This window comes from Panthera leo, chromosome B4 (assembly GCF_018350215.1).
Source record: "Panthera leo isolate Ple1 chromosome B4, P.leo_Ple1_pat1.1, whole genome shotgun sequence".
Taxonomy (NCBI): domain Eukaryota; kingdom Metazoa; phylum Chordata; class Mammalia; order Carnivora; family Felidae; genus Panthera; species Panthera leo.
Window position 1 is genome coordinate 107,954,442 of NC_056685.1, and position 26,062 is coordinate 107,980,503.

Consider the following 26,062-nt stretch of genomic DNA (forward strand, 5'->3'; position numbering starts at 1 on the left):
GAATAAGAAAATTGACTTAGATGAAATTACAATAAAAGCATTTTGTAAATGTTTGCTTTGTAATAGAATTTAAAACCTTGGGTATTGAAAGCGGGATTGCCATATATGTCTGTGCAGTACTTCAGATATTCTATATCCTTGGTAATAGATGGTGAAGTGAACAGGAAGGGAGAAGAGAAAAGTTCTTTACATTTCTTCCAAAGCTTTGAGTACACATTAAATTAAATATTTTTTCAATAGTTAGCTTTCAATTATGAGTGCAAACTTTTTTTATGCATTGAGTTTTGATTATTTATGCATTAAAGTTGTATTTATCTGCAGCTAGGCAGAATGACTGTAAGTTACATTGGCTATGGTAGTTAAAGCTGTAATAACACATAGTATGTTGAAAGTATAGGCTAAGGTTTCGAATGCTGTTTATTCGTTGTCATTGTTCACCCTTAAACAATCATTAAATAAAATTATAATTTCCTACATATTAAATTTAATGAGTATATACCTTATAAAATTTTCATTTTAAAAGGAAAAAATATTGAGAATCTTATTAATGTATCTTTAATTCAGCCATTTAAAGAGATGGCTATTTAGTGTATTACTTTTCTTCCAAGAAGACATGAAATTTGAACATACTATATTTTTAATATGATTATATTTTTCTAGGAGCATAAAAATTTGACTCATTTTATCACTCTTATAATAAAATGAATTTTGGGGAAAATTTTTGAAGAGACTACCTAGGCAGTAAAATGGGAAGCTGGAACAATAGTTCAAATAAGAAACTACTTTGGTCTCAAAAATGTATGTTTTTCAGAATAGATGTTCATATCCAATTATCTAGAAAATGGCCTCAAATCTACATTTCAATTTCAATGTTAAAAATAGAACATTAATACATCTCAGAAGATTTTGGAATTAATGAAGGGAGTACTACTGTGGAGTTAAAACACAGTAACCAGGATGAGTAGATTAATGAGGTGGAAGAGACAAGAATTTGGGGAAAGTATGACCTTGTTTTCATCGTATTTATAGTTTAGAAAGAGAATGCTTTGCAACTTATATTTTAGACTTCAAATGTTAAGAAATTAAAATAAAATAAATTTAAACTCTAAATTCTAAAAGTGAAATCCTGTTTGGAGAGACATGGGATCCTCTAATAAACAAATAAACTTTTAAGAAATTTAGAGACTCTAAGAGGTTGTAAAAAAATTCGTAATGAATTATGATTTTTAAAGAATGTGATGTATAAAGTATTAAGGACATGTAACCAAAAGCCAGTTCAGAAGGGGGACAAAACCAGGAAGACAGTGTGTTAGGAAAACTAAAGCCAAGAATAAGCAGAGGTGTGGAAGTCACAAATAATACTAAGGATACACACATCTCTCAATCCTTTTCTCTGTCCTCTTACTCTCATAAGCATACAAATGCACTCAAATGGACATATATTCAAATATATACACACACAGTGATATCTACGGGTATACACACATACATATATGTATACATATAGGTGTACTCACACACACACAGACACACACACACCGATAGAGATCTATCTAGATGGAGATCCACATAACCATCTATGCAATGATGTGATAATTTTCAAACATTTTTTAAAAAGAGTTAAAAGCAAACAAAAAACAAAGAACAAGAACTAATCAAATTATGTTTCGTTATGACCTTCTTCCTTCTAACAAGAATAATCCTGAAATGAACAGAGAAGAAATTCAAAGCAGTAGAATTCTAAGCAATGTCATGGTAGACAAGGACGTATACTGCCTGTTTTCAAGTTTGAACATCTTAGCCCGGATAATTTATAAGCCAGTGCACTTAAAACTTTTACCAGTAATGGAAAAAATACCAAAGAACAGAAACTTGATATTAAAAAAAAAATATTCTGATAACTTCACCTCGAGTAAAATTTTAGAAATTACAAAAAGCCTTTTTTACTTAAATTTTCAAAATAAATGTCTCGATTTCTTAAAAATTAATGATCATTAATACAATGAGAATATTAAGAACAAAAGATACACATTTTGGATGAGGTTTCTAGAGTAATATAATAGAATGACAGGACTATCTTGATTTTAAGAAGGCATTTACATGATTGTACATGACATTTTTTGGACCATATACATATAAAAAGGTGGTCAGAATGAGATTTCAAGAAGATAATGGAATTTATGATATTGATCAGGACGATGGCCTCTGGTCGTGTTTTGAAGGGCCATATCTTTGCTTACATATATAATATGGCTAAAAAGAGAGGAAACATGTTTCTTGATTGATTAGTTTGTTATCTCATTTTCAGTTCTAACAGCCTACAAGGTAAAATTATTTCAATTTTATAGATGTAGGTACTAAGATTCAAAAGGGTTAAATAACTTTCCTCATATCTGGAGGAAATCAGTAATTGCAAAACTGGATTTCAAACTCAGGTCTATGTGACCCTTCCATTGTATCTCCTGAGAGGAAAAAAAGGCACACATATCAAATTTGTGGTAACATAAAGCTGGGGAGCTATGTTAAAACCCTGAATGATGGAGTCAAGAGCAGGAAAGTATGAGACCATGGATCAGAAGAAACACTGAAATTTTCTTGAAATTAACATTAAAATTTAAAAGAAACATTCAAAGAATTGATTGAACATATACAAAATGGCAAATCATGTTTTTTCAGTAATAAATGTCATGAAGTTTGAAGGTGAGCTCTATTAGTCGATAGTATGGTGATAAAAATGAATGTAATCTTAAACTCTATTATGGAAATACTGAAAAGGCAAAGGAAGAGAATCACGCTCTTATCTTCATATGTTAAAGGGCACTGAGAGTAGTGTTTTCCATATTAATCCAGGGCACCACATTCTAAAGAACATGTTGACAAACTGGCAAATATTGTGCCATATGGACATTTAGAAGACCAAGTGCTTTCCCTTTCTTATAATTTGTAAATATTTGTTTTGTTTGTATGCCATTATTGTACATTATAGTCTTTCTATGATAGCTTTATGAAAAGTCCCAAAAACAATAGTTCAGTAAGAAATGGAATGTTCTAGTCTAATAAGTGTAGCTTTATGAGAAAAGTAACTTTAAATGACACTTGGTTTCTAAATTATATTTTTATATCTGGAAAATATCTATGTTATAAAAGCTGATAGGTTTTTAGTGATACTTCAAAAGTGCTTCTATTAACACTTTCTATGTATTTTTATATCTAGACATGTTATTGCTGCTATAATGTGTATTTTCCAAAAATGTGTAATTTCCATATTTTTATTGTGCTTTTACAAATGCTTTTCTTTGATGTTCATAAATGCTGAAAAGGCTCCCTTAAGGAGAAGAATCTTAAATGTAAATAAACTTTTTAGTCAGTTCACAATAAACAAACTGAGACATTATTTAAGGTACATATTTTGTGCTTGAACCCTGTCAGCATCTTATTTACATAGCAAATAAATACCTCAACTGTCATGTTACATTCCAGTGTTTTTTCAATAGATATTTGTAACAAAGAAAATTATATATATATATATATATGTATGTGTGTATATATATATATGTATGTGTGTATATATATATGTATATATATGTATATGTGAATATATATATACATGCATATATATACATATTTAAAAAACTGCCAAGAGAGACATTGATGAAACATTATGCTTAATAACAGATTGAATATGATTAAACCTAATAAGTGTCTTTTTGCTCTATGTCTCGGAGACAAGATTATAGGAGCCTTACTCAGAACTTTTAAATATAGGAAATGCAACATTGATTCAAGTGAAGAATGCTTGGTCAGATTATCTTTTTGAAAAAGAAAGGTTATTTGTCCCAGTGTCCCTAATAGAGAATCTTTGTTTGTCCAAGTCTTTCCTTAAAAAGGTTGACCTCCACTTAATCTATAAAAAAACATAGACACATCCTTAGGTGATTGACCAGCTTATTAAAACATGGGTTCTATAATGAAAAGATCAAGCTTAAGATAAAATGTAACCACTTTAAATCACATTTACATTTATAATTTTCTAGCAAATGTTCAATTTCACCCTCAGCAATATTTCTTGAAGCATTTTCCAGAAGTTGATATCAATGGCTGGTCTTTGGAAACACTCTCAGAACCTAGGCAGACTCCATGAAGTTTACAATCACTCCAAGGAGTCTGCCTAAGCTTTGATATTACATGTCTTTGTTGTGTACCTTTTATCATTAAAAGTAGAGAAAGTGATTATCTGTAATTTCTGAGATATATGTAGAATATTATACAACTAGCCAGTTAATGAACGAGGATGATAAAAGCCAATAAAACAGAATGTCTTTAAGTGTCTGGCAAATATCCTCCAAATCAAGGCAAAGATTATAGTTTAGTGGCAGTGTTCATTTTTTCGTATGACCTTAAGACTCAGTTGTGCAAGGAAATATTAATATTTATAGATTCACATTTTCTCTTTATTATACTATAGCAACTGGATGCAAAAAATACACAGTAGCTATTGTATCAATAAAAGAAAAAAAATTCCCAATTTTTTATGAGTTTCTAATTTAATCAATTTGGATAGATTGAATAAAATGCTTTCTAATCTATAAAAACATATATATTTGAGTCTCTCCATAAATTTACCTGAAGTACTTTTCATATATTCACAGTAAACACCTTCATCTTTGCTGTTTGTCAAAAAATAGAGAGGATCCGACAAGCTCAGGGTATTCTGAACAACCAATGTCTTTACGATGCACTAAGGTGTCCTGAAATGCTTTGATAGGACACATGGTTTTAGCATAACTGTCCAGTCCCTTATAGTAATAGTTAGCAAAGTTTGTTCTCCATTTGGGTGCATATACAAGAGCATCCTTTTGGGCACTTTTAGGTTTATTCCACAGAATGAAAATGTGACTTATGAAAGAATTATACTAGCTGTTTCAAGATAGCATAACTTATTATCTCAGACTCATGTACAGGCGAACAGAAAGCATAATTTATGTGAGGAGCAATCTCTACATAAGGGAAAGAGCACTGTGGATATCAGAACATCCGATCTCTCGCTTTGGCTTTACTATGAACTAGCTGTGAATACAGAAAAGTTAACTGATTTCTTGGTTTCCTACTTTTCTCTTTTATAAGATGCCCATTTAAACTCTAAAAAAAGTATATGATAGATTACAACGATTTCAATTGTATGAATTTTAATACAAAACATATAAAATCAATTTCAAAAATTTTCTGCATACACTGAAAATGTAAGAATGAACTAACTATAGGCCTTCTCTAATTTCTTCTATTAAATGTAGGTACCCAATATAACTTGAAAATACCGAGCATAACTACTCTTTTTTGCAAAAGGGAAACTAGAAAAGACTGCTTCCCACAGAAAATTTATTAACAATAGGTGCTCAATTGTTTTTATACAATGAACAATGCCCCTTTTTATATAAATAATCATGGGAGAAATATTTTTAAGCCATTTTTTTTCTTTCCATAACCTCACCTACACATAAAATTTTGCTGTAAAGCCATCACTTCTATGAGGAGGTATTCATTGTAGATGCCTGGAAGTCTATGAAAATCTATGTTTACAAGAAAAAAAATTATCATTCTAACCAACTGCATATTCACACAGATGCTTAATAAGAGCTATCTGATGACATAATGAATTATCAATTCTTGAGGAAGTGCATACAGTTGACAACTATTTTTTAAGACTCACCATCCAGCAAACTAAATTTTCTCATTTTGAATCCTTCATGTCACCTTTCTGACATTTAGTTGAAATTTTGGAACAAACACGATAACATTAAAAATATAAATGAAATTCACAACGCACTGATACCCAACTTCAGAAGTTAAAATAAACTCAAGTGTGTATTAAAGTAAAATTATGTTGACAATATGCAAATCAAAACTGCAAAAATGCTTAGGCTTTTCTTTTAAAATGTCTCATCCATTGCTTTCCCTCCAAAGGACAAAAGTAGCAAAAGAGGAAGGTAGCAAAAAAGGTAACAGGAAAGCCTGTTTTAGGAACTGGACATCTCGGTTTAATTGGCTAAAAAGTCCAAATGCTAATACTCCTAATAATCAGCCATTCCTTTTGTGTCTTGGTAACGTATATCCTTATACAATGTATATCAAATGGAATTTTTTGATTCACCTCTGACATTTCAAAGTTTCCATTTTTGAATTCCCCTAGTCTTAAGTAAGTAACACATTGTCTACTTTGTTTGAAATCTATAACATTTTCCCCAACATCTAGGGCTCCATGATGCAAAATGTCATTTTGCCGATCTTCTGTTCCAGTACTCACTTTAATTTTTTTAATTAAAATTGGATTTTCAAATATAATCACAAAGACGTCTCCTGCTGAAGGTGGTTTTCCCCAAAAGTACTCATCGACACTACTATAAGCCTTGCTTGCTTCATAATTTTCAAAAACATTCATGTTGGTATACAGATTTGCAGGAGGGTTATCGGGGATGTCAAATGACTCTTCTTCAAAATCATCATCCTTCAGCTTATTCTCAGTCCCTTTATATGATGAATAATAACCCATGTGCTGAAAGAGAGATGGTTTAAAACGGATCACATTTTTCTGAGCTAAAAGACCCCGAAAATGAGTCAGTAGCCAATCACAAGGCATTTCTTGATAAAACATTAATAAAAAGTGTGCCAAACGTGGGAGATCATGAGAATGATAAAGTTTTCCAATGTAGCCAAGCTTAGAGAACTCAAGAGTTACCCAGTAGGTTCCTTCAAGGGATGTAATGACTTTCTTGATGGCAGTTAAGAAATTTTTTGAACATCGAACATCATCTTCAAGCATTACATAATAGTCTGAAGTATTGGCACAAAAATTAAGCAGAAAAGCATAATCTACATTTTGCTTGGAACGAAATCTGACTCTGTCTTCTGGATCATTGTAATTTCTTTTAAGGCCATCCAGGATTGGGTAATATTCCTCTGGAGCATGTATAACTACTAATCTTCCTGCAATAATATGGTGGGCAAATTTCTGTGTAATATCCTGGACTATGACCTCACGCCAGGATGAATTAAAGTCTGCTAGATGAACCACCACTGAAATTTCCTTCAGCTCTTCGTAGCTGGACTGCTCAAAAATTGACTTGATTGTCTCAAGTAAATAGTTTCCTTTTTTTCGTTTCACTGACGACAGTCCAATGGTAAGAAACCCTGAACAAAAGAATTCAGAAGGAAGACAAATTAAATGTGAAATAGGTTTTGAATAACAGAGACAAAACTCTTTTCCCCTTAGGCCTGCTACTGTATTAGGTAAATCTAGTAAATGATATGTATAGCATATTTTGTGATTAAAGTATTATGCTAAACATATAAAGCCTATGGTACTTAATACATAATTGATTTTTCTATGAAAAAAATGTCTCTTAAGCACAATGACATGTGAGTGTTATTGCTGTAAACATTTGTTTATGAAATAAAAAATATGATTTAAGGTGTTTTACAGCTTAATGCTCTCATATATGCCCACTAAAGAAGATAGATGTTTGGATAATATCCACACTATTAAAAAATGCAAAAGGAGAAGGGAATTCACACTTAAGGATGACAAACTAGTCTCAAATGATAAAAAAGAAAATTAAGCCTAACTTATTCTTTTACACATCTTTACATTTTTCATAGAAAACATGGAACATTTTCATTTGTCTTTGATCACTGTCAGTATTTTGCACCAGAAAAATTAATAATTGGACTTCACAAGTTTATTTTGAAATTTACCTAGTATTTTAATTAGAATGCCAACAAAATTATAACTACTTTTTAAAAACTGAATTATTACTCAAATGTGTTGTACATTGTTCCAACACATGAATATCCCCGTTTTCCTTATTTTGAAACACAGTTTTACAGCAATTTTGTCTGGGGAAATTTTTATTCAGACACCTAAAATCTAAAATTAGAAACTGGATATTTGTAGAAAATAAAGTAAAAGCTGGTGAAATGGCAGTTTAGTTCTAATAAGTATGCATGTCTTTTTATTGAAATATTTTCACTTTTTAAACCTCTGATTCTCACCATGATTCAGAACTGAATAAAATTTCATAACCACTCTTTGGAAAATAGGAAAATGTTTATATTCACCAAAATCACTGTTTTTTTTTTTAAGTTTATTTTAAGTTTTTGAGAGAGAGAGAGAGAGAGAGAGAGAGAGAATGGGGGAGGGGAAGAGAGAAAAAGAGAGAACAAATCCCAAGCAGTCTCCTAGCTCTGTGCCAAGTCTGATGTAGGACTCAATCTACTAACCTGAGCTAAAATCAGGAGTCCAACGCTTAGCTGACAAGCCACGCAGGTGCCCTGAGATCACTGTTTTAATACAGACACCTGCTTCTTGTGACTTATACAATACTGAAAGAACCCTGTCCAAGAAAACTCTTTCTCACTAGTCTGTCAGAGAGGTAGACATGGACACATTTTGTTTAAATACCTGGATTTACCACACTAACTTCTTTTGAAAAATGAGTACATTCTCTGGTACCATTAAACTCAAGATACCAGCCTTTACTAATAGCTTTTACAATAGTCAATGGTATCAGGTTACTTTCCATATAAAAGGCAGGAGTCTACGAACTGTACCCTTGAAATTATCTTGAAAATTTACCCTATGCAATTATCTTGAAAATTCCTAATAGTCTTTTGGGATAGCTTTGCACCTATCATCATTCCTACTTTATAGATGAGGAAACTAAATCACAGGGAGATGTGTTAACTGTGCAAAGTGTTAACACTTCGTGAGACGTAGGGTGCCAAGATCCCAAATGTGCTGCTTGTACCCTCTGTTTGTATCACCTCTTTGTATAAAGCAGCAGCATATGTGCCAACACACATTAGTAAACTGAGGATGGAGAGGGAGAATTAGTAATGTTTGCACAAAGGTAGTGTAACAGATGGAGATAAAAATAAACAGTGGCAAACTTACGCAATTAGAAGAAAGCTTAAGAACAATCAACATTTGAAATGAAGGAATGAACGGAAGATCGTCCTAAAGAAACCTGCATTAAGTTACAAATTTTCTCAACCTGGTTATCACAGACTCACATGTACAAACATTTCTTAATGGGGAACTCAATTTCTGTGGTCTCCACAAGATCTGTTAAGAAATTCATGATATCACTTGTTTCCTTGATTCCACGAGTCATGTTTTTCAGAGACATTTTTAAAGCAGTTTGAATCCTACAATTGATGGCATCTTACAATTAAAATGATAATGTGTATTTTCTTGGTGGCACATTAATTAGATCATTATACTCTGTAGAGTCTATAGCGTCTTGAAATCCATGAAGTGTGTGTAGTATGTTACTTCTCAGATCCAAACTGCCTGTAGTGAGTTGAATAGTTTTTCTATTCAACCTCAGAATGTGACCTTACTTAAAAATTGAGGTTTTGCCGATGTAATTAGTGAAAGATCTTAAGATAAATCATATCAGATTGACAGTGGGTTCTAAATTCAATGACAGGTGTCCTTGAAGAAGAAGAGAGGACACAGACACAGAGCAAGAGAAGTTCATGTGGAGATGGGGGCTGGGATTACAGTTATGTCCCTACACGCCAAAGAACACCAAGAGTGACCAGAAGCTGAAAGAGGCAAGAAAAGATTTTCCCCTTAACTTTCAGAGGGAGAGTGACTCTGCCAGCACCTTGATTTTGAACATTTGGTCTCCAGAAACAGGAGAGAATAAATTTTTGTCATTTTAAACTACCTCGCTTGTGGTAATTTGGTATAGCACCTTGGGAAACTAAAACAATGACTTTCACTTTTTCAAAAGTGGTGGCAAGTCATAAAAACCAAAGCATTAGAGTTGCAAAATATATCAATATTGGGAATAGTTGTTTTTAAACTATACCTTTACAATTTTAAATAAAATTATTTTTCTCAGTCTTTCTACATGGTTCTACAATAAATTGTTTGAAAGTTTATATTATAATTAGTCATGTTAAAAAGTTTCTTTTTTTTATTATTATTCATGGATGGGATCAGTGAGTAACTGCAATTTGTGAAGAAACATTGAAATGTTTCCCAAAGAATATATTATATTAGTAAATAAAGCCCATAAAATTTTATTGCTCTACAAATGAAGCCGGTTGTCATTATTTTAAAACAAAAATATTTTATGTTCTATATTCTTGATTTAAAAGTGTAGGGATCATGGGCACCTACGTGGCTCAGTCGGCTAAGCCTCCGATCTCAGCTCAGGTCATGATCTCCTGGTTGGTGGGTTCGAGCCCCGCTTTGGGCTCTGCGCTGACAACTCAGAGCCTGAAGCCTGCTTCGGATTCTGTATCTCCCTCTTTCTCTGCTCCTCCCCCGCTCACTCTCTGTCTCTTTTTCCTTCAAAAATAGATAAACATTAAAAAAAAATTAAAAGTGTAGGGATACTTACGCTTTCTTTGTAAAGGTGTGGCAGCTAAGTAGCGATATGTGACATTGATGGCTCCTGAGAAATTGGATAAATCTTTGAAAGTATGCACATAGCGTTCTGAATTCAGCTGATGTGTGGATGTTTCCCTTATAAGCTGTTTGTCTCCTTCCTGAATGCCAAGAAGGAGGAAGAGAAAATAAATATAATAGATGGTCATGGATTGAAGTTTCTCCTTAGGCAATGAATATATGGGGCTGATATATAACATGGTTATTATATAAATCTCAACTACTGGTACCACAAGCTGTAGATCATTATCTCTTACCTGAATTCTTACCCAAAGTCTCTGTTCCAGGCTCTCCTACTCTATTGCACTCTTTATATTCCTCTTCCATTTGCTTTTCTACAGCATACATTAATAATGGCATTTACTTGGCCAAAAAAAAAAAAATCTCCACATGAAAATTACCACTGCCTTTATGTTAAAATTCAAATTCATCACAATAATTCAATGGTCTTAAAAATTCATAATCATCGACTTTATAGTTCCATGTAAAACTAATTCTTACTAACCTTCCCATATTTGAGTCATATTAAGCTGTTTCTTCTTCTTCAAGCGTTGCTAAATAATATTACACAATATTTCTGTGTAATTCTTTCTGGATAATTTATTAATCAAGAAGTTTTAGTCAGTTACTTATATGGCCACTATAATCAGACTGTTAAGAATAGATAGCCATGGTCCTTGTGACATTGTGGTGTTTTTTTCAAATGTCTTCAAGATATCTTAATTAAGGTAACTTTGTACCAAGTCAAGGAAATCTCTTCAGACCTTGCATTAGTTTCTCTCACGATACATTTGCTCATTACGTGTGTGTGTGTGTGTGTGTGTGTGTGTGTGATATTCTGTTGCAGGTGAAGTCTAATCCTTTTATATTTAAGATGCCGATTATGTAATTGGTAATGGACTTATGTCATTCAATCTCTGGGCAAGTTTATTTAAAAATATATATTCATATTTAGTTTAAAATATACCCCATTAACCATTAATTGGTCCTCTTTTCTCCCTTCTTCAGTATAAGTTCAATAGTAGATTTTGATCAGCTAGTCACCAGTTGATCAAGTCTTTACTGATTATACATTATTAGCAAAATATCGACTTTTTTGACCTTTGTACATGGCTTACTACCATGGGTAGAATATATTTAAAGATAACCTATTTAGAAAGAATTTTGTTGTTTCTGGCAAGTTCCTACTGTACTGTGTGGTGTTATATAGATCTATTTCTACTATTCCATATAGAATGGCAAGTCAAGCCTGAGAAAGCCATTAAGAAAATAGAGAAAGTGAATGCATTAAAAACAAATTTGGTGCTCATATTATTTGCCTGTGCTCAATAAAACTTTAATTAAACCCTTGTTATAAAAAATTAGAAAGGATTCTAATATAGTTTTTACCTCATTTGGAACATTCACCAGTTTACATCAAGTCAAATGTGAATGGAGAAAGTGACTGACTCAAAATTTAAAATCAATGGCCAGACTGGAATTGTCTTAGAATAAACATTGAGAATGGCAGGCCATGACAGGGAAGAGCTTTCAATCTGATCGTTGCCAATTCAAGATCTATTCTAAATATCCTTCTGTATGTTCAATTATATTTATAAACCTATACTTGGTCTTTAATACTGTATTTTTATATTTTATATTGCCTTGATAATTGCAAAAAAATATTAATAATATATTTATAATATTTAAAATATTTATAATATATTTGCCATCTATAAGTTACAGGCTTTCAAAATATATGAAGTTATACCTTGAATTCTATATTGCTTATAAATATACTAATTGAATATCTACTTAATCCTGATTATTTCAATTTCATTATGAATAAATATGTTTATGTTTGTCTTTCTGAAAACCTATATAACATTATTAAAGTTTTAAAATCCACAAATTTAGGCTTGCCAAAATGTAACTAAGGACTCAGTTCAGCATCAGCTACATTAATAGTAATGTAATAGTGCCCATTATCAATAGAGTCTAGAAGAAATGTCTATAAAAATCACAGCTATCACAACACTGAATTCATTTTACCATTCTGTTCTTATGTGATGTTACATTCTAAAGGCAGTGCAGGATATTGAATATTTCTTTAAGAATTCTATCTTGAATGTGTAAAAATCCAGACCTTTTCTGTGTTAAGATAGAGTACATTCATCCTGATTGAAGGACATAACAGAATATAAAATGAAATGGAACTTATATGAAAGCACTTTATTAAATTCTCAGGAACAAGCTTCTTTACACTTTTCAGCATAAATAAATAATGCAACTTTCACCTGAGTCAGCCTTGTTGGCTGCTTTCCAGAGGCATCTACCTGAACAGCTAGGCTCTCCCTGGATACCTTCTTTCTGTAGATACTATACTGTGGTGTATTTCTCAGTAATAAGACAAAGCTTTATGACAATCATTTTCTGGATAGGAATGCAATTCAATGGACTAGCTACAGACTAAGTATATACCCTAGTGGCTACTTTGAAGATGCTCACAGCCCAGAGGCTAAGTTGATTGGGCATGCAGTGTCTCTTCTACTTAGTTTGCCTTGGAATAGCATTTGTCTCTTACACTGAGCTTGGCTTCCTTTCCCAATGAAAGGCACATATGTCCCGAATATGTAAGCAATACATTAAACTGTTATATGCCCAGTATTTCAGGATACAAATGGATTTTCTAGCAAAAACACAGCAGAATACAATGTACTAAGTAACTCCAGAGATCTTTTACTTGCAATTGTTTATCTGTTTTCTCTGAATTGTGACTATTATTTCCCCCTGAAATGAGGCAGGAAAAAAAGATCTACCACTGTCTATGTTTAGAAAATTGTACACATTGTGGCATTCTAAAATAAAAAAATAAATAAATCAGATGATTTTATGAAAACTGAAATAAACACAGATAAAAGGGTCAAAGGGAGAAGTGTTAAGAAGAAACTACGTGTATACTAGTAGGTGGCTGGCTTTCCATGGATATTAAACACTTTTAGAAAAACAATATTAATGTAATTTTATATTAATTATTTAAAGAATGTTTAAATCTTTATGCATATTAGCTTTGGGATAAAAATTAGCTCCAAATGCAGTTTAGGTAAAAAATCATCTAGTAAATAGTGAGAAATTAAACTAATAAAAATACTGTCATTAAATTTTCAGTAAGGTTATGCTTATATTTAACCATCATTTTAATTCACTCTTTCCACTTTAATATAAGTATTTAAAAACAATATTTTTTTTTTAATTTGAGAGAGAGAGAGAGGGAGAGCATGAGCAGGGGAGAGGGGCAGAGGGAGAGAGAATCTTAAACAAGCTGCATGCTTAGCATGGAGCCGGACTCAGGGCTGTATCCCTTGACCCTGGGATCGTGACCTGAGCTAAAGAAAAGAGTTGGATGCTCAACTGACTGAGCTACCCAGACACCTTCAAATAATTTCAATTTTAAACTAAGGAGCAATCCCTTCTCTATACTTGGGCTGATTTGTGAATTTGACTAGATATATGCCTAATATAGCCAGAGAAAATTTCATCAAGAAAGTACTCTTTAGTAAGAGCTGCTTCATTAAATCATACCTTTTTACATTAGATGGCTGGGACTGAAGTGTAGATAGAAATGTGTAAAAGAGCATTAGTATTTGATCTTCTTATAGATATATACTCTACTAGTTCTTACACATTTTATAATGAATTTGAAGAGCTTTTAAATCAACAAAATAGAAGGATGCTTGCTGCATACAATGGTCTTTTTCTGTTTAAAATGAGACACTGCAATTGAGTTTGAAAGTGTCTCATAAATGCAGCAAATCATTAAATGCAATAGGTATCCTGTTAATACCATGTGTTTCATTTACAAGATGTGATTTACTGCTACCAGTAGACACAGATGTAAGAAATATTTTTTTATTACAAAATTAAATCACTTATCAAAAGCTCTTCTAATTAATTTATGATCTTTAATTTTATCCAGAAAAAAAATAGCTGGATCACATGGGTCTTGCTATATTGTCTTTAAGTCTTATAAAACTAATAATTAGGTTTAAAGAAAAATCAAAGTGCATATCATTAGTAAGTTTCTCCAATTTGCTATGGTTACCTAAATCATCCCTAGTCAAATTCTATGAACCTGTGGTGATTTCAGCCATTGTGAATTGTCTGTGGATAATAGAATGAAAGGTCCACAAGATCAAGACCTATACATGAATGTAAAAGGCATAGGCAGAACCAAAATCTAGGAATCTGGCAGAATTTCATCATCAAACAATGCTAAAGGAAGTAAAATGCTTTACACAAAACTTCCAAAGAATATCTGTACCAACTAAGATCAAATGATTAGGTTATAGGACATAGAATAGTATATGGCAAATCATGGGTAGTTAAAAAATCATGTTCAATTAATAAAACATTTTACTGGGAAATGCTTTTTGTTGTTATTGTCAGATTTTCTCTTGATAAGATATTAACTGAAACTTTCAGCATGCTTGCATAATGGAAAGTACTTTTTAGTCCTCTGTATGTCCAAAGATTTTGATTTTCTGAAATATGTGAACAGGAATAATAGTGTAAAGATTAGGACTTTTCCAGATAACTTAAGCTCAATTCAGAATGAAAGTGAATAAGCAATAATTACCTTCTTATTCTCATCAGACATGAAATGATGTGATACTTATAACAATAACAACTAATAGAACAAATTGAGTTCTCAGAATTAACCAGAGTAAGTCCTTTGTCCGTTTCTAGAATTTAATTAAAAGTTAATTTATATGCTATATTCTAATTTATCTTTTTTTAAACTACTGAATAATTTTCACATCATTGTTTCTAGTTCTTAAAGTTGTATGTTATTTTTCAGTGAATTTAAATATACAACATGGTGGCCATTTATGGCTATTCAAAATCAAATGAAGTGTCATATATGATAACAAAATAGCATAATTAGTATCATTAGTTAAAATGTAGAATTTTGAAAATTTTGAGAAGAAAATTGATAAAGGACTCATATCTTTAAGCAATTTTTAAAAATCTATATTTTTAAACTAAATCTCAAAATGGTTATATATACTATTAATTCAGCATGGTGATGATAGCTAATTTATTTATACAATATACATATTTGAACTACTATATACAGAATTAAAGAAAACATTGTGACATAAATCAAAATAATTATAATGCTGGTAATATATAATTAATACAAAAAGTAGCTTGATAGAAAACATAAATGTCATAGTTTTGCTCAAACTAAGGTTATGCCAGCAGCCTAGGATTGAAGTTATGTTACAATTGGACTAAGTCTAGTTTGACTTCAGCTTTATGTGTAACAACAAAAATAAAAAACCTCCAAAACTTACCAGAACATAGCTGTCTTCAATGTACAAGTTCATAAAGAGAAGGAAAATGACAAGAACTCCCAAAAATGACACTGTGGAACGTTTTCGCAGGCATCTCATTTTATCCAGTATTTCAAAAATATGCTTCATTTGATAAAATTTAAGCATTCTATACTGTGGAAAAGAGGCACAGAATTATTGACAATGAAATTTGGATGTAAATATTTCTTCATCATAGATATCAAAAACCAGGCCTTAATAAAATGTCAGCCTTCAAATGTTTGCACTGAAATTTTCCCATTTTCACACATACGACATTCACAGATTGTTAATATCTTAGCATGAGGTTAACGCACTAGCTTATATTGTGGAGTGATTTGCTTGTTTGTTTTTCATGGATAGATTTTTAATATACCTAGAATTTATCTTTGTGTCTTTTATCATGTAATATAATAATTTCATTTCTTTATTTTTCATATGGAGAGCCAATGGTCTTCCACTTTCTGTGCACTGGTTGTAACTACTAGTTACATTACCAATCCTGACTTCAAGGGTGTGGGGAAGTGTAATCCCCCATGAACTGCGAAGTAAAGAAGAACGTTACTATTGTATACCATATTTATATCGAATCATCCATTCTTTTGATTTGTGATGCCACTTCTAGAATAAGGTCACTTTCTAATTTGCATTTCTAATTTGCATAGGTTGAAAATGTATTTACAGATCCATCATTTATAATTTTTTTTCCAATAAGGAAATACATAGCAATTTTGACCAAAACCTTCTAAGTGAAATTCTGGTATTCTGTAGATAAAACAGCATTATGTTTGTAAAAGACTTTTTTAAACTGTTTTTTAATGTTTTTTTTAAATTATTATTATTTTTGAGAGAGAGAGAGAGGATGAGAGAGGGAGGGAGGGGCAGAGAGTGAGCTAGACACAGAATCTGAAGCAGGCTCCAGGCTCTGAGCTGTCAGCACAGAGCCTGGCAGGGGGCTCAAACCCACAAACTGTGAGATCATGACCTGAGTCAAAGTCAGACTCCCAACTGACTGGGCCACCCAGGTGCCCCTGTAAAAGATTTTTATCTGGATTTTGAAAATCGGTGAAAATACAAGAGATTGCAATCTAATCATACACCAAGAGACAAAATATTTTTAAATGTCAGACAAAATATTTTTAAATATGAAGACTTATCTATAGCATGAAATGCATGTATTCCCTCTAACTTAGCAGTTATACCTCTAAAAATCTTTTCAAAGACAATTGTATTTGTGAGTAAATGTTTAGCTGGTATTACAATGGTATTACAAGACAGTGATGTTTATAAAATGAGTTGGAAACGATCTGTAAGATGTTAACAACTGTTACCTTGGTATAGAAGAATTATCAAAAATTTTCAATCGTGTTTTTACTTTTTTCAATTTCTATACTTTCAAAGGTACATATATTCAGTGATATTTAAAAACTTACTTTTAATTTTCAAAATTCTCTATTGTCCGAAGGAAAAAAAAAAAACCCTGCATTTTATTTTGGAGGCACAGCATAAACACACCAATTTTTTTCCAAGAAAAAAATTTAGAATGTTACACTTTATGGTGTGTTTTGGATGTTCTGAATTTGAAGGTTATAACTTATGTAAATGCTAAGTCAAGAGGAAGTATATTCTAATTCTATTCCTTTGAGACAAAGGCAAAATGTAAACAATGTGACCACAAATTGAATCTGTAAAGTTCAAATGTAAACAATTATATATAAAAAAATAAGAATATTTATTAAAATTTATTAAATACTAAATGCTGGGCAATACAGTTTGCATGGGTAACTCACTGATCTTTCATAACAATGCTAAGATTTTAATATTGCCATTAGTTTACAAATGAAAAAAAAAAGAAAAACCCCGGAGTTTTCTTGAGTGTCTCCATAAGGGATGAGTCCATTTTTTAAAACTTAAAATTGACCAGAGTCTGCTCTATGAACCACTAATGGTGTATCATTTAGTAATTAGGTTTCATATGATATATATTTTTTTTATTTTTTTAATTAATTGATTAATTAATTTAGTTAGAGTACATACATGAGCAGGAAAGGGGCAGAGAGAGAGGGAGAGAGAGAAAACCCAAGCGCTCTCCATGCTGTCATACAAATGGCCAAATAGTACAGGAAAAGACACTCAACATTACTTACTGTAATGGAAATGTAAATAACAATCACAATGAGATATCACATCACATCTCTTTAAATGGTTATTATCAAAAGGCTAGATATAAGTACTGGTGAGGCTGTGGAGGAAAGAATCTTGTGCACTGTTGGTTGGATGTAAATTGTTGCTGCCACTATAGAAAAGAATGACATTTCCTCAAAAAGTTTAAAATAAAACTACCATATGATCCAGCAATTCCACTTCTGTGTATATATACGAAGGAAAGAAAATTACTATCTTGAAGAGATATCTGCACCTCCATGTGGACTGCAATATTATTCACAATAGCCAAGATATGAAAAAAAAAAAACTAAATGTCTGTCAACAGATCAGTGAATAAAGGGAATGTGACATATACATATAGGTATGTGCATATATATACACATATACATATACATATATATGTATACATACATATATACATATATATGTATATGTATGTGTATATATATATATATATATATATATATATATATATATATGTTGGTATATTATTCAGCCATAAAAAAGAAAGAAATCTTGCCATTTGTTACAACATGATTAGACCTTGAGGACATTATGCTAGGTGAAATGAGTCAGAGAAACAAAAATACTGTGTGATTTCACACACAGAATGTGAAAAGGCAAATACACAGAAACAGGGGTTTAGAATAGTGGTTGCCAGGGCCCGGGTGGGTGGGAGAAACAGGGAGATGTCAGTTGAAGGGTATAGACTCCAGTTATGAGTAAGTTCTGAGTATCTAATGTATTACATAGTGCCTGATAGTTAACAGTATGGTATGATATATTTGAAAGTTGCTAAGAAAGTAGGTCTTACATATTCTCACCACAGAAAACAAAAAGGTAATTATGTGAGGTGATGGAGGTGTTAACCTTATTATGGTAATCATTTTGTGATATATACATGTATCAAATCATCACATTGTATATTTTATACTTACAAATTGTCTTATGTCAATTATATTTTAGTAAACCCAGGAGAAAATATAGAAAAGAAACCTCATGTTCATATGGCTTACTGGTGAATTTTACCAAATATTTTTCAGGAAAAAATAATACTAACTCTACACAAGCTCTTTCAGACAATAGATTTAAGAAAAATTGGTAGTGAAGGGGCACCTAGGTGGCTCCATTGGTTAAGCGACCGACTTTGGCTCAGGTCATGATCTCGCAGTTTGTGAGTTCAAGCCCTGCATTGGGCTCTCTGCTGACAGATCAGAGCCTGGAGCCTACTTCAGATTCTATGTCTCCTCCTCTCTCTACCCCTCCTCTGCTCACACTCTGTGTTTCTCTGTCTCTCAATAATAAATAAACGTTAAAATATTTTTAAAAAATTGTTAGTGAAGTATTCTTGACGCACAATGCTACATTAGTTTCAAGTGTACGACATAGTGATTTGAAAATTCTGTACATTACTCAGTCCTCCCTATGGTCAATGTAGTTGCCATCTGTTATTATAGTATTACTGACTATATTCCATATGCTGTACTTTCATATTTGTGACTTATTTATTACATGAATGGAAGTTTGTACATCTTAACCCCCTTCATTTGTTATGCCCATCCCTTCACCTACCTTCCGTTTGGCAACAACCATCTTGTTCTCCGTTTTTAAGAATTTATTTGTTTTATTTTTTAGGTTCCACATAGAAGGATATCATATGGTATCCTTCTTTCTCTGACTTATTTTACATAACATAACTCTTAATCCATCCATGTTGCTGCAAATGGCAAGATCTCATTTTTTTAAGCACAAGTAGTATTTCATTGCATGTGTGCATGTGTGCATGCATGTGTGTGTGTATAAATATATGCATATAGATAGAAGATACAGATATAGGTACAGATGATATAGATATAGATGATGGTATATAGATATAATATAGGTGATATAGATATAGATGATGATATATAGATATAATATAGATGATATAGATATAGATATAGATGTAGATGTAGATGTAGATGTAGATGTACCTTCTTTATTCGTTCATCTATTGTGGGACACTTGTGTTGCTTCCATATCTTGGCTATTGTAGCTAATGCTGCCACAAACATGGGGAAGCGTCTGTCTTTTCAAATTATTGTTTTATTTTATTTGAAAGTAATTTCAGTAGTGAAATTACTAGATCAAATGGTATTTCTATATTTAATTTTTTGAGAGAACTCCACACTATTTTCCATAGCGGTTGCACCAATTTACTTTCCCACCAGTGGTGCATGAGGGTTCCCTTTTCTCCACATCCTCACCAACACTTACTATTTGTTGTTTATGTTATGTTATGTTATGTTATGTTATGTTATTGTATTTATTTTAGTTTTTTTTTTTTTTTGAGAGAGACAGCATGAACACTGTAGAGGCAGAGAGAGAGGGAGAGAGAGGATTTCAAGCAGTACAGAGCCTGACATGGGGTCGAACTCATGAAACTATGAGATCATGACCTGAGCCAAAATCAAGAGTCAGACAATCAACCAACTGAGCCACCAAGTTGCCCCATCTATTTCTTGTCTTTTTTGATAGTAGCCATTTTGATTGGTGTGAAGTGATATCTCAGTGTGGTTTTGATTTGCATTTCCTTGATGATTAGTGATGTTGAGTATCTTTTCCAATTTAGACAATAGATTTGTGTCTGTTATTATTTTAACTCATTTTACAAATAATTTTATAAGAGCAAAAAATGATTATGAAAACAACTTCATTATAAATATAAGAATTTAAACATAGGTAACTCAAATGTTATTCTTAATTTTTTACAATTTGAAAGTGTATGTCCCCCAAGTATATGATCCTTCAAAAACTGCTCAACCATCATTCCTGAAGGAAGAACATATCCATCTTGTAAGCTCTGATTCCAAATTTCTAGTACATCTCAGATAGATATTGTTACTTCAGGTACCCTGCAACATCAATACTCAAGACTCTTGGAAAATTTGATGGTTCATAAGTTTGTTAAAGCAAGAACAACCTTCTTATTTGATTCATAATAACTGTAGAAACACTAATCTCATGTCTACATCATCTATATCTTTACAATTATTTTTGTTTACACACCTGCATTTGTGTGATGATAATCTTATCAAGTAAATTTTGTTGCAAACATCATAAGAAATGAATGAATACTGTTCCATACCTGTTTAGCAAAATAGAATCATTAGGCTTTTGTTGCATCATGTTGTGAGATGAAATCCTCTCTGTCTGAGGATGTTCTGAATGAAAATACCACATTTTCTTTATTCTTTATACATCTATCCTTTACTCAGCAATTCATATGAGTTTTTATACTATCAATTTTACCATTATCGTGTTGTCAAGAGTACCACTCATTTTGCATTCATCATCTGATTCATCTAATAATTATGAAGCAAATCTTTCTGTTTACATTTTTCTCCTTGTCATTATCAGAAAATGAAATGAAAATGAAAAACTCTGAATATTCAGCTGTGTTCAATGAAAGGTTAAATCCCCTGCAAAGATAGTGTCTTTAGATTTCATTTTTACCTACTTGAAAGATCATGCAACACTGCACAGCACAATAACAAGAGATTTAATGCACAGTATAGTGACTAGAGACACAATATGGTATTAAAATCATCAAACATGTTAAGAAACCAGGTTTTAATTATTCCCATCAGAACAAAGAAATGATCATTACATGGTATGATGGAGGTGTTATTACTATAATGACAATTATGTTACAATATATAAAGCTAGCAAATATACATGCTTATGGTTACACAGTATTATACATCAAATATATTTCAATAAAAATAAAGGTATACCAGAAAAAAAAAGTTAACAGTGCCTTTTGATGAGGAATAGTTTTTTTAATGTTGGTAAAGTTGAATTTATCATTTTTTTTATTGTAGTGCTTTTTTGTGTTCTAACAAACTATCACCTAATTCACATCATACACATATTTTCCTGTTTTCTTGTAGGAGCTTTATAGTTTTTGCTTTTAGGTTTAAGTCTACAAATGATCTCAAATGAATTTTGGCTCATGGTGTGGGGAAGAGGATGAGGTTCCTTTTTTATCCTATAGACTTCATTAGTTGCTCAAGTACCACTTGTAGAAAGAAAGACTATATTTGGTGCCTTTGCTGAAAATCAATTTGATATATGTGTGGTTATATATATTTGGTATATATATACATATATATGTATATATATATATATAAATCTATCTTTGGTATATTAATCTATTTGTCTATCTTTTTAAAAATTTTTTATGTTTATTTATTCATTTTGCAATAGACTGAGGGAGCAAGGTAGGGGGGCAGAGAAAGAGGGAGAAGGAGAATCCCAGGCAGGCTCTGCACTGTCAGTATGGTGCCCAAAGTGGGACCCGGAGTCATTAAATGTGAGATCATGACCTGAGCTGAAACCAAGAGTCAGATACTTAACGTGCTGAGCCACCCAGGTGCCCATCTATTTTTCTATCTTAATGCCAATACTAAATTATCCTAATTGGAACCTCATTAGTATGTCTTGAAATAACATAAGGTGAGTCCTTTATGTCACTCTTCTTTTCCACGATGTTTTTGGCTATTTCAGGTCCCTTGTATTTCTATGGAAATTTTATCATAATTGTCTATTTTGACAGAAAAAAAACTAGTTAGAATTTATTAGGACCTAATGGGTCTGCAAATAAATAATCTTATAATCAATAAAAATTTCTACAAAAAGCAAGATGCATAGGATTTAAGAATTTGTTGAATGTACAGCTAAGTTATTGGGATCTAGAAATATACAACTGATATTTTAATATTGACACCTTGAGTCATGTGACCTTCTTAAACAGTCATAGCATCTGTAAGCAAAGGCAGTTTTAATGCTTATTTTTGAATCTATAAGCTATTACAATTTGTTGTTGCTGCTGCTGCCTTATTTATTTACTGGCAACAGCCTCCAGTATATTAAACAGAAGCAATGAAGTAGTGACAGTAAATTTGTTCTGATATTATAGGGATGCATGTTATCTCACTGATGATGTTTCCCTCTATCCTTAAATTGTTGATATTTTTTACCATTAATAAATATTGGATTTTGCCAAATACTGCTCATCTGCTAAGTTGATCATATGGAAGTTTTTGTCTCCATTATTCTTTCAATATGATGGATTATATTGATTGATTAGAATTTAAACCAAATATAACCAAATATTAAATAATCATATATATATGTGTGTGTGTGTGTCTATACACACACACACACACACACATATGTGTGTGTGTATGTGTGTGTGTGTGTGTGTGTGTAATTCCCTTTCTAATCATTATCCTCTTTGTTGACTTCTGCTATCAGAGTGCTTGTTTCAGAGAAGTCTCCAGTCTATGGCTAATTTTACCCCACTGCTAAGGCAATACTCTTCTGCGTACTCTATCTGACGCTCTATGTATTGATTTTTTTTCTATTCTAGATGAAGAAAACATGATTATTTCTGCCTTTGCATTCCAGAAACCATTCCAATTGTTTTTTTTTTTTTTCAGTGATTCCTTACCAGTGTTGGATAGTGTTCTCACACATATGCAGTAGGTGCTCAGCTACAGACGTAAGGAAAACCCTTTGTAGATTTCTCAATCTCTCTCTCTCTCTCTCTCTCTCTCTCTCTCTCTCTCTCCACAATTGTAGTCTCCATGCAGCTTTCTCCTCTCTGGTACTCTGCCTAGAAATTGTAGCCGTTTCAGAATCTCAAAATTCTCAACTACATCTCGTCACCTCAGGGAGACCACCTGTCTCATTGGGTTCTCTCCCCTGGTACTATAGCCTAGAAACTCTGAACAGTAAGCTGTGGCAATCACCTCAATTGTTTCCTTTGTATCATGAATCATACCCTTTTCTGCTTATTGTTCATGTGTATAAATTTATTTCACACATTTAGTCTGGTTTTTCAGTTGTTTAAGGAGAGAAGGTAAATCTGCTCCCTATTTCTGCATTGTGGTCAGAAACATCTTGCTGGTTATAAAATTCCTTGCCTGTGCTTTCTTCCCTTTTTCTTGAGAAATATTATTGCATTATTCTCTTGCTTTTAATGTTACTTGGGACATCTAACGCCACCTGTTTTTCTTTCCATTATAAATGATTTGGCAAATGTAAAATGAATTGGTTGTGTTGCCTACAGTTGTTAAATATTCTTTTTTATATTTAAGATGGAATCAGTTATGTCTTGAAGTTAACCATTCTTGAATAGCTTGAGGAAACTTTGACAAAAGGCAACACTGCACAGAACGATATCAGTATATCAATATATCTAATTTATTTAATACATTTAATTGTACATCAATTTTTTAAACACATGGAGAGAATATGGTGGAGGAATAGTGTGTAAATGCTATATATTCTGACAGTACAAAAAATTAACCAACTAAAAACGTGGGGAAAGAGAGGAAGGGGAAGTAGAATAAGCTCATCGATATCTACACTGTGTAGATAACAGGTGTGAGTCAAAGACTATGATTTAAAACAGACAAAACAAGTATCAGAAGCTAAACTAAGGAAATGGGACTAACAGCATAATTAAAGGTATTAATAAAAGATAACCACAACAGAAAAATTTAAAAACTCCAAATAGCAAGTACCAAAAGAAATTAAAGAAAAATATATAAAAAATCTACCACATGGAAAAATATACTAAATATTCCATCATACAGAGAGGAAGTATACCATAAGACAACAGAGTTGAGACCAAACACATTAGTAGTATCAATAAATGCAAATGGGCTTAGCTCATTTATTTATTTATTCATTATTTTTTTAAAGTTTATTTGAGAAAGAGAGAGAGAGAGAGAGCATGAGCAGGGGAGGGGCAGAGACAGAGGGAGAGAGAGAAAATCCCAAGCAGGCTCTGCACTGTCAGTGTGGAGCCCAATTTGGGGCTTGAACCCACAAACCATGAGAACATGACCTGAGCCGAAACCAAGAGTAGGATGCTTAACCAACTGAGCCACCCTGGGGCCCTAATTCATTTTTTAAAAGAAAAAGATTTTCAAACTGTTTTGCATGTGTGGATGCACACACATGTACAAATACACACAAACCTGAACTTTAAATTGTATAAAAGAAACATATTTAAAACAGTAATTCAAGAAGGCTAATGATCAAGGGATAAGCAAAGTATTTTAAGCAAGTTTAAATAATGAGAGCACAGTTTGACACCCTGTTATACAATGTGAGTGAATATAGGCCATAAAAGCATAAAACTACTATATTTGAGCCACGTTGTGATGCTAGATGACACAATTCTCTACAAAATATGAGCAAATAACACAACGAGCTACTTCGTAAATCTGAAACAAGAGAAGATTCTTAAGTCAAAACGTCTGATGTGAGGAGCCCATAAACATTCACAGAGCAAGACAGGTCAAGAGGCCAAAAACTGTCAAGCATGAGAGCAGACGTTTGTATAAATCAAGAACTCCCAGAAACATAAGCATATGTATATAGATCCACAAACACAGTGAGAGATAGCAATATTCTTCTCTCAGAATCTGACAGTTTAAATAGTCAAAAAAAATAGCAAAGACAGAGACTCTAAATAATCCAACGTTATCTCTTAATATTTAAATTTTGTGTGTGTGTTTTGGCCAACAAAGTATACATGGTATGTAGGGATTTTAAAGAATGTTTCCTGTCTGACCATAAATCAATGTAATACCAAATAATCCAACAAAGGAGGAGAAAGCATCTATGAAAGAGATGCTGCTGATGGCTTGGGTGGAAATGTGATGGCGGGAAGTAGAGAGATTTAAAAGCAAGGTAACTCCCAGATATCATAATAGCATTACTGGGTAGCCATTTTTAAGCCACAGATGCTCAACAACAGCATTAGTCTCTCAGGGTCCCAGTGTGAAAAAAAAGGATGTTGGTACAAGTAACTAATAAAACTGAGTATCTATTGAAAATCACTAAATTGAACATGGCAAACCCAAGCTCACCATCGTTTACAAACAAAGTATTAAAAGAAAGTAAAAGGGCACCTGGGTGGCTCAGTCGGTTAAGTGTCCAACTTTGGTTCAGGTCATGATATTCTGGTTCATAGGTTTGAGCCCTGCATTGGGCTCTGTGCTGACAGCTGTCTGGAACCTGCTTCGGA

At 32.3% G+C, this 26,062-nt stretch overlaps 1 protein-coding gene across 15 annotated transcripts in view; it reads right to left on the bottom strand.

Moving 5' to 3' along the window:
* Positions 1 to 5,835: 5,835 nt before the first annotated feature.
* Positions 5,836 to 26,062, bottom strand: part of MGAT4C (MGAT4 family member C) — a 221,676-nt gene continuing 201,449 nt past the window's right edge. For 8 of the 15 annotated variants that reach the window (XM_042947292.1, XM_042947289.1, XM_042947290.1 and 5 more), the window contains 4 exons: positions 21,025 to 21,103; positions 15,793 to 15,940; positions 10,410 to 10,557; positions 5,836 to 7,185 (listed from right to left, as the gene is read on the bottom strand). In XM_042947292.1, coding sequence (XP_042803226.1) covers positions 6,044 to 7,185; positions 10,410 to 10,557; positions 15,793 to 15,940; positions 21,025 to 21,101 — 1,515 coding nt within the window. In that variant the 5' untranslated portion in view covers positions 21,102 to 21,103 and the 3' untranslated portion in view covers positions 5,836 to 6,043. Of the gene's footprint in view, positions 7,186 to 10,409; positions 10,558 to 15,792; positions 15,946 to 21,024; positions 21,180 to 26,062 lie in introns of those variants that run through there. The other 7 variants (XM_042947297.1, XM_042947296.1, XM_042947301.1 and 4 more) reach the window with 5 other exon arrangements.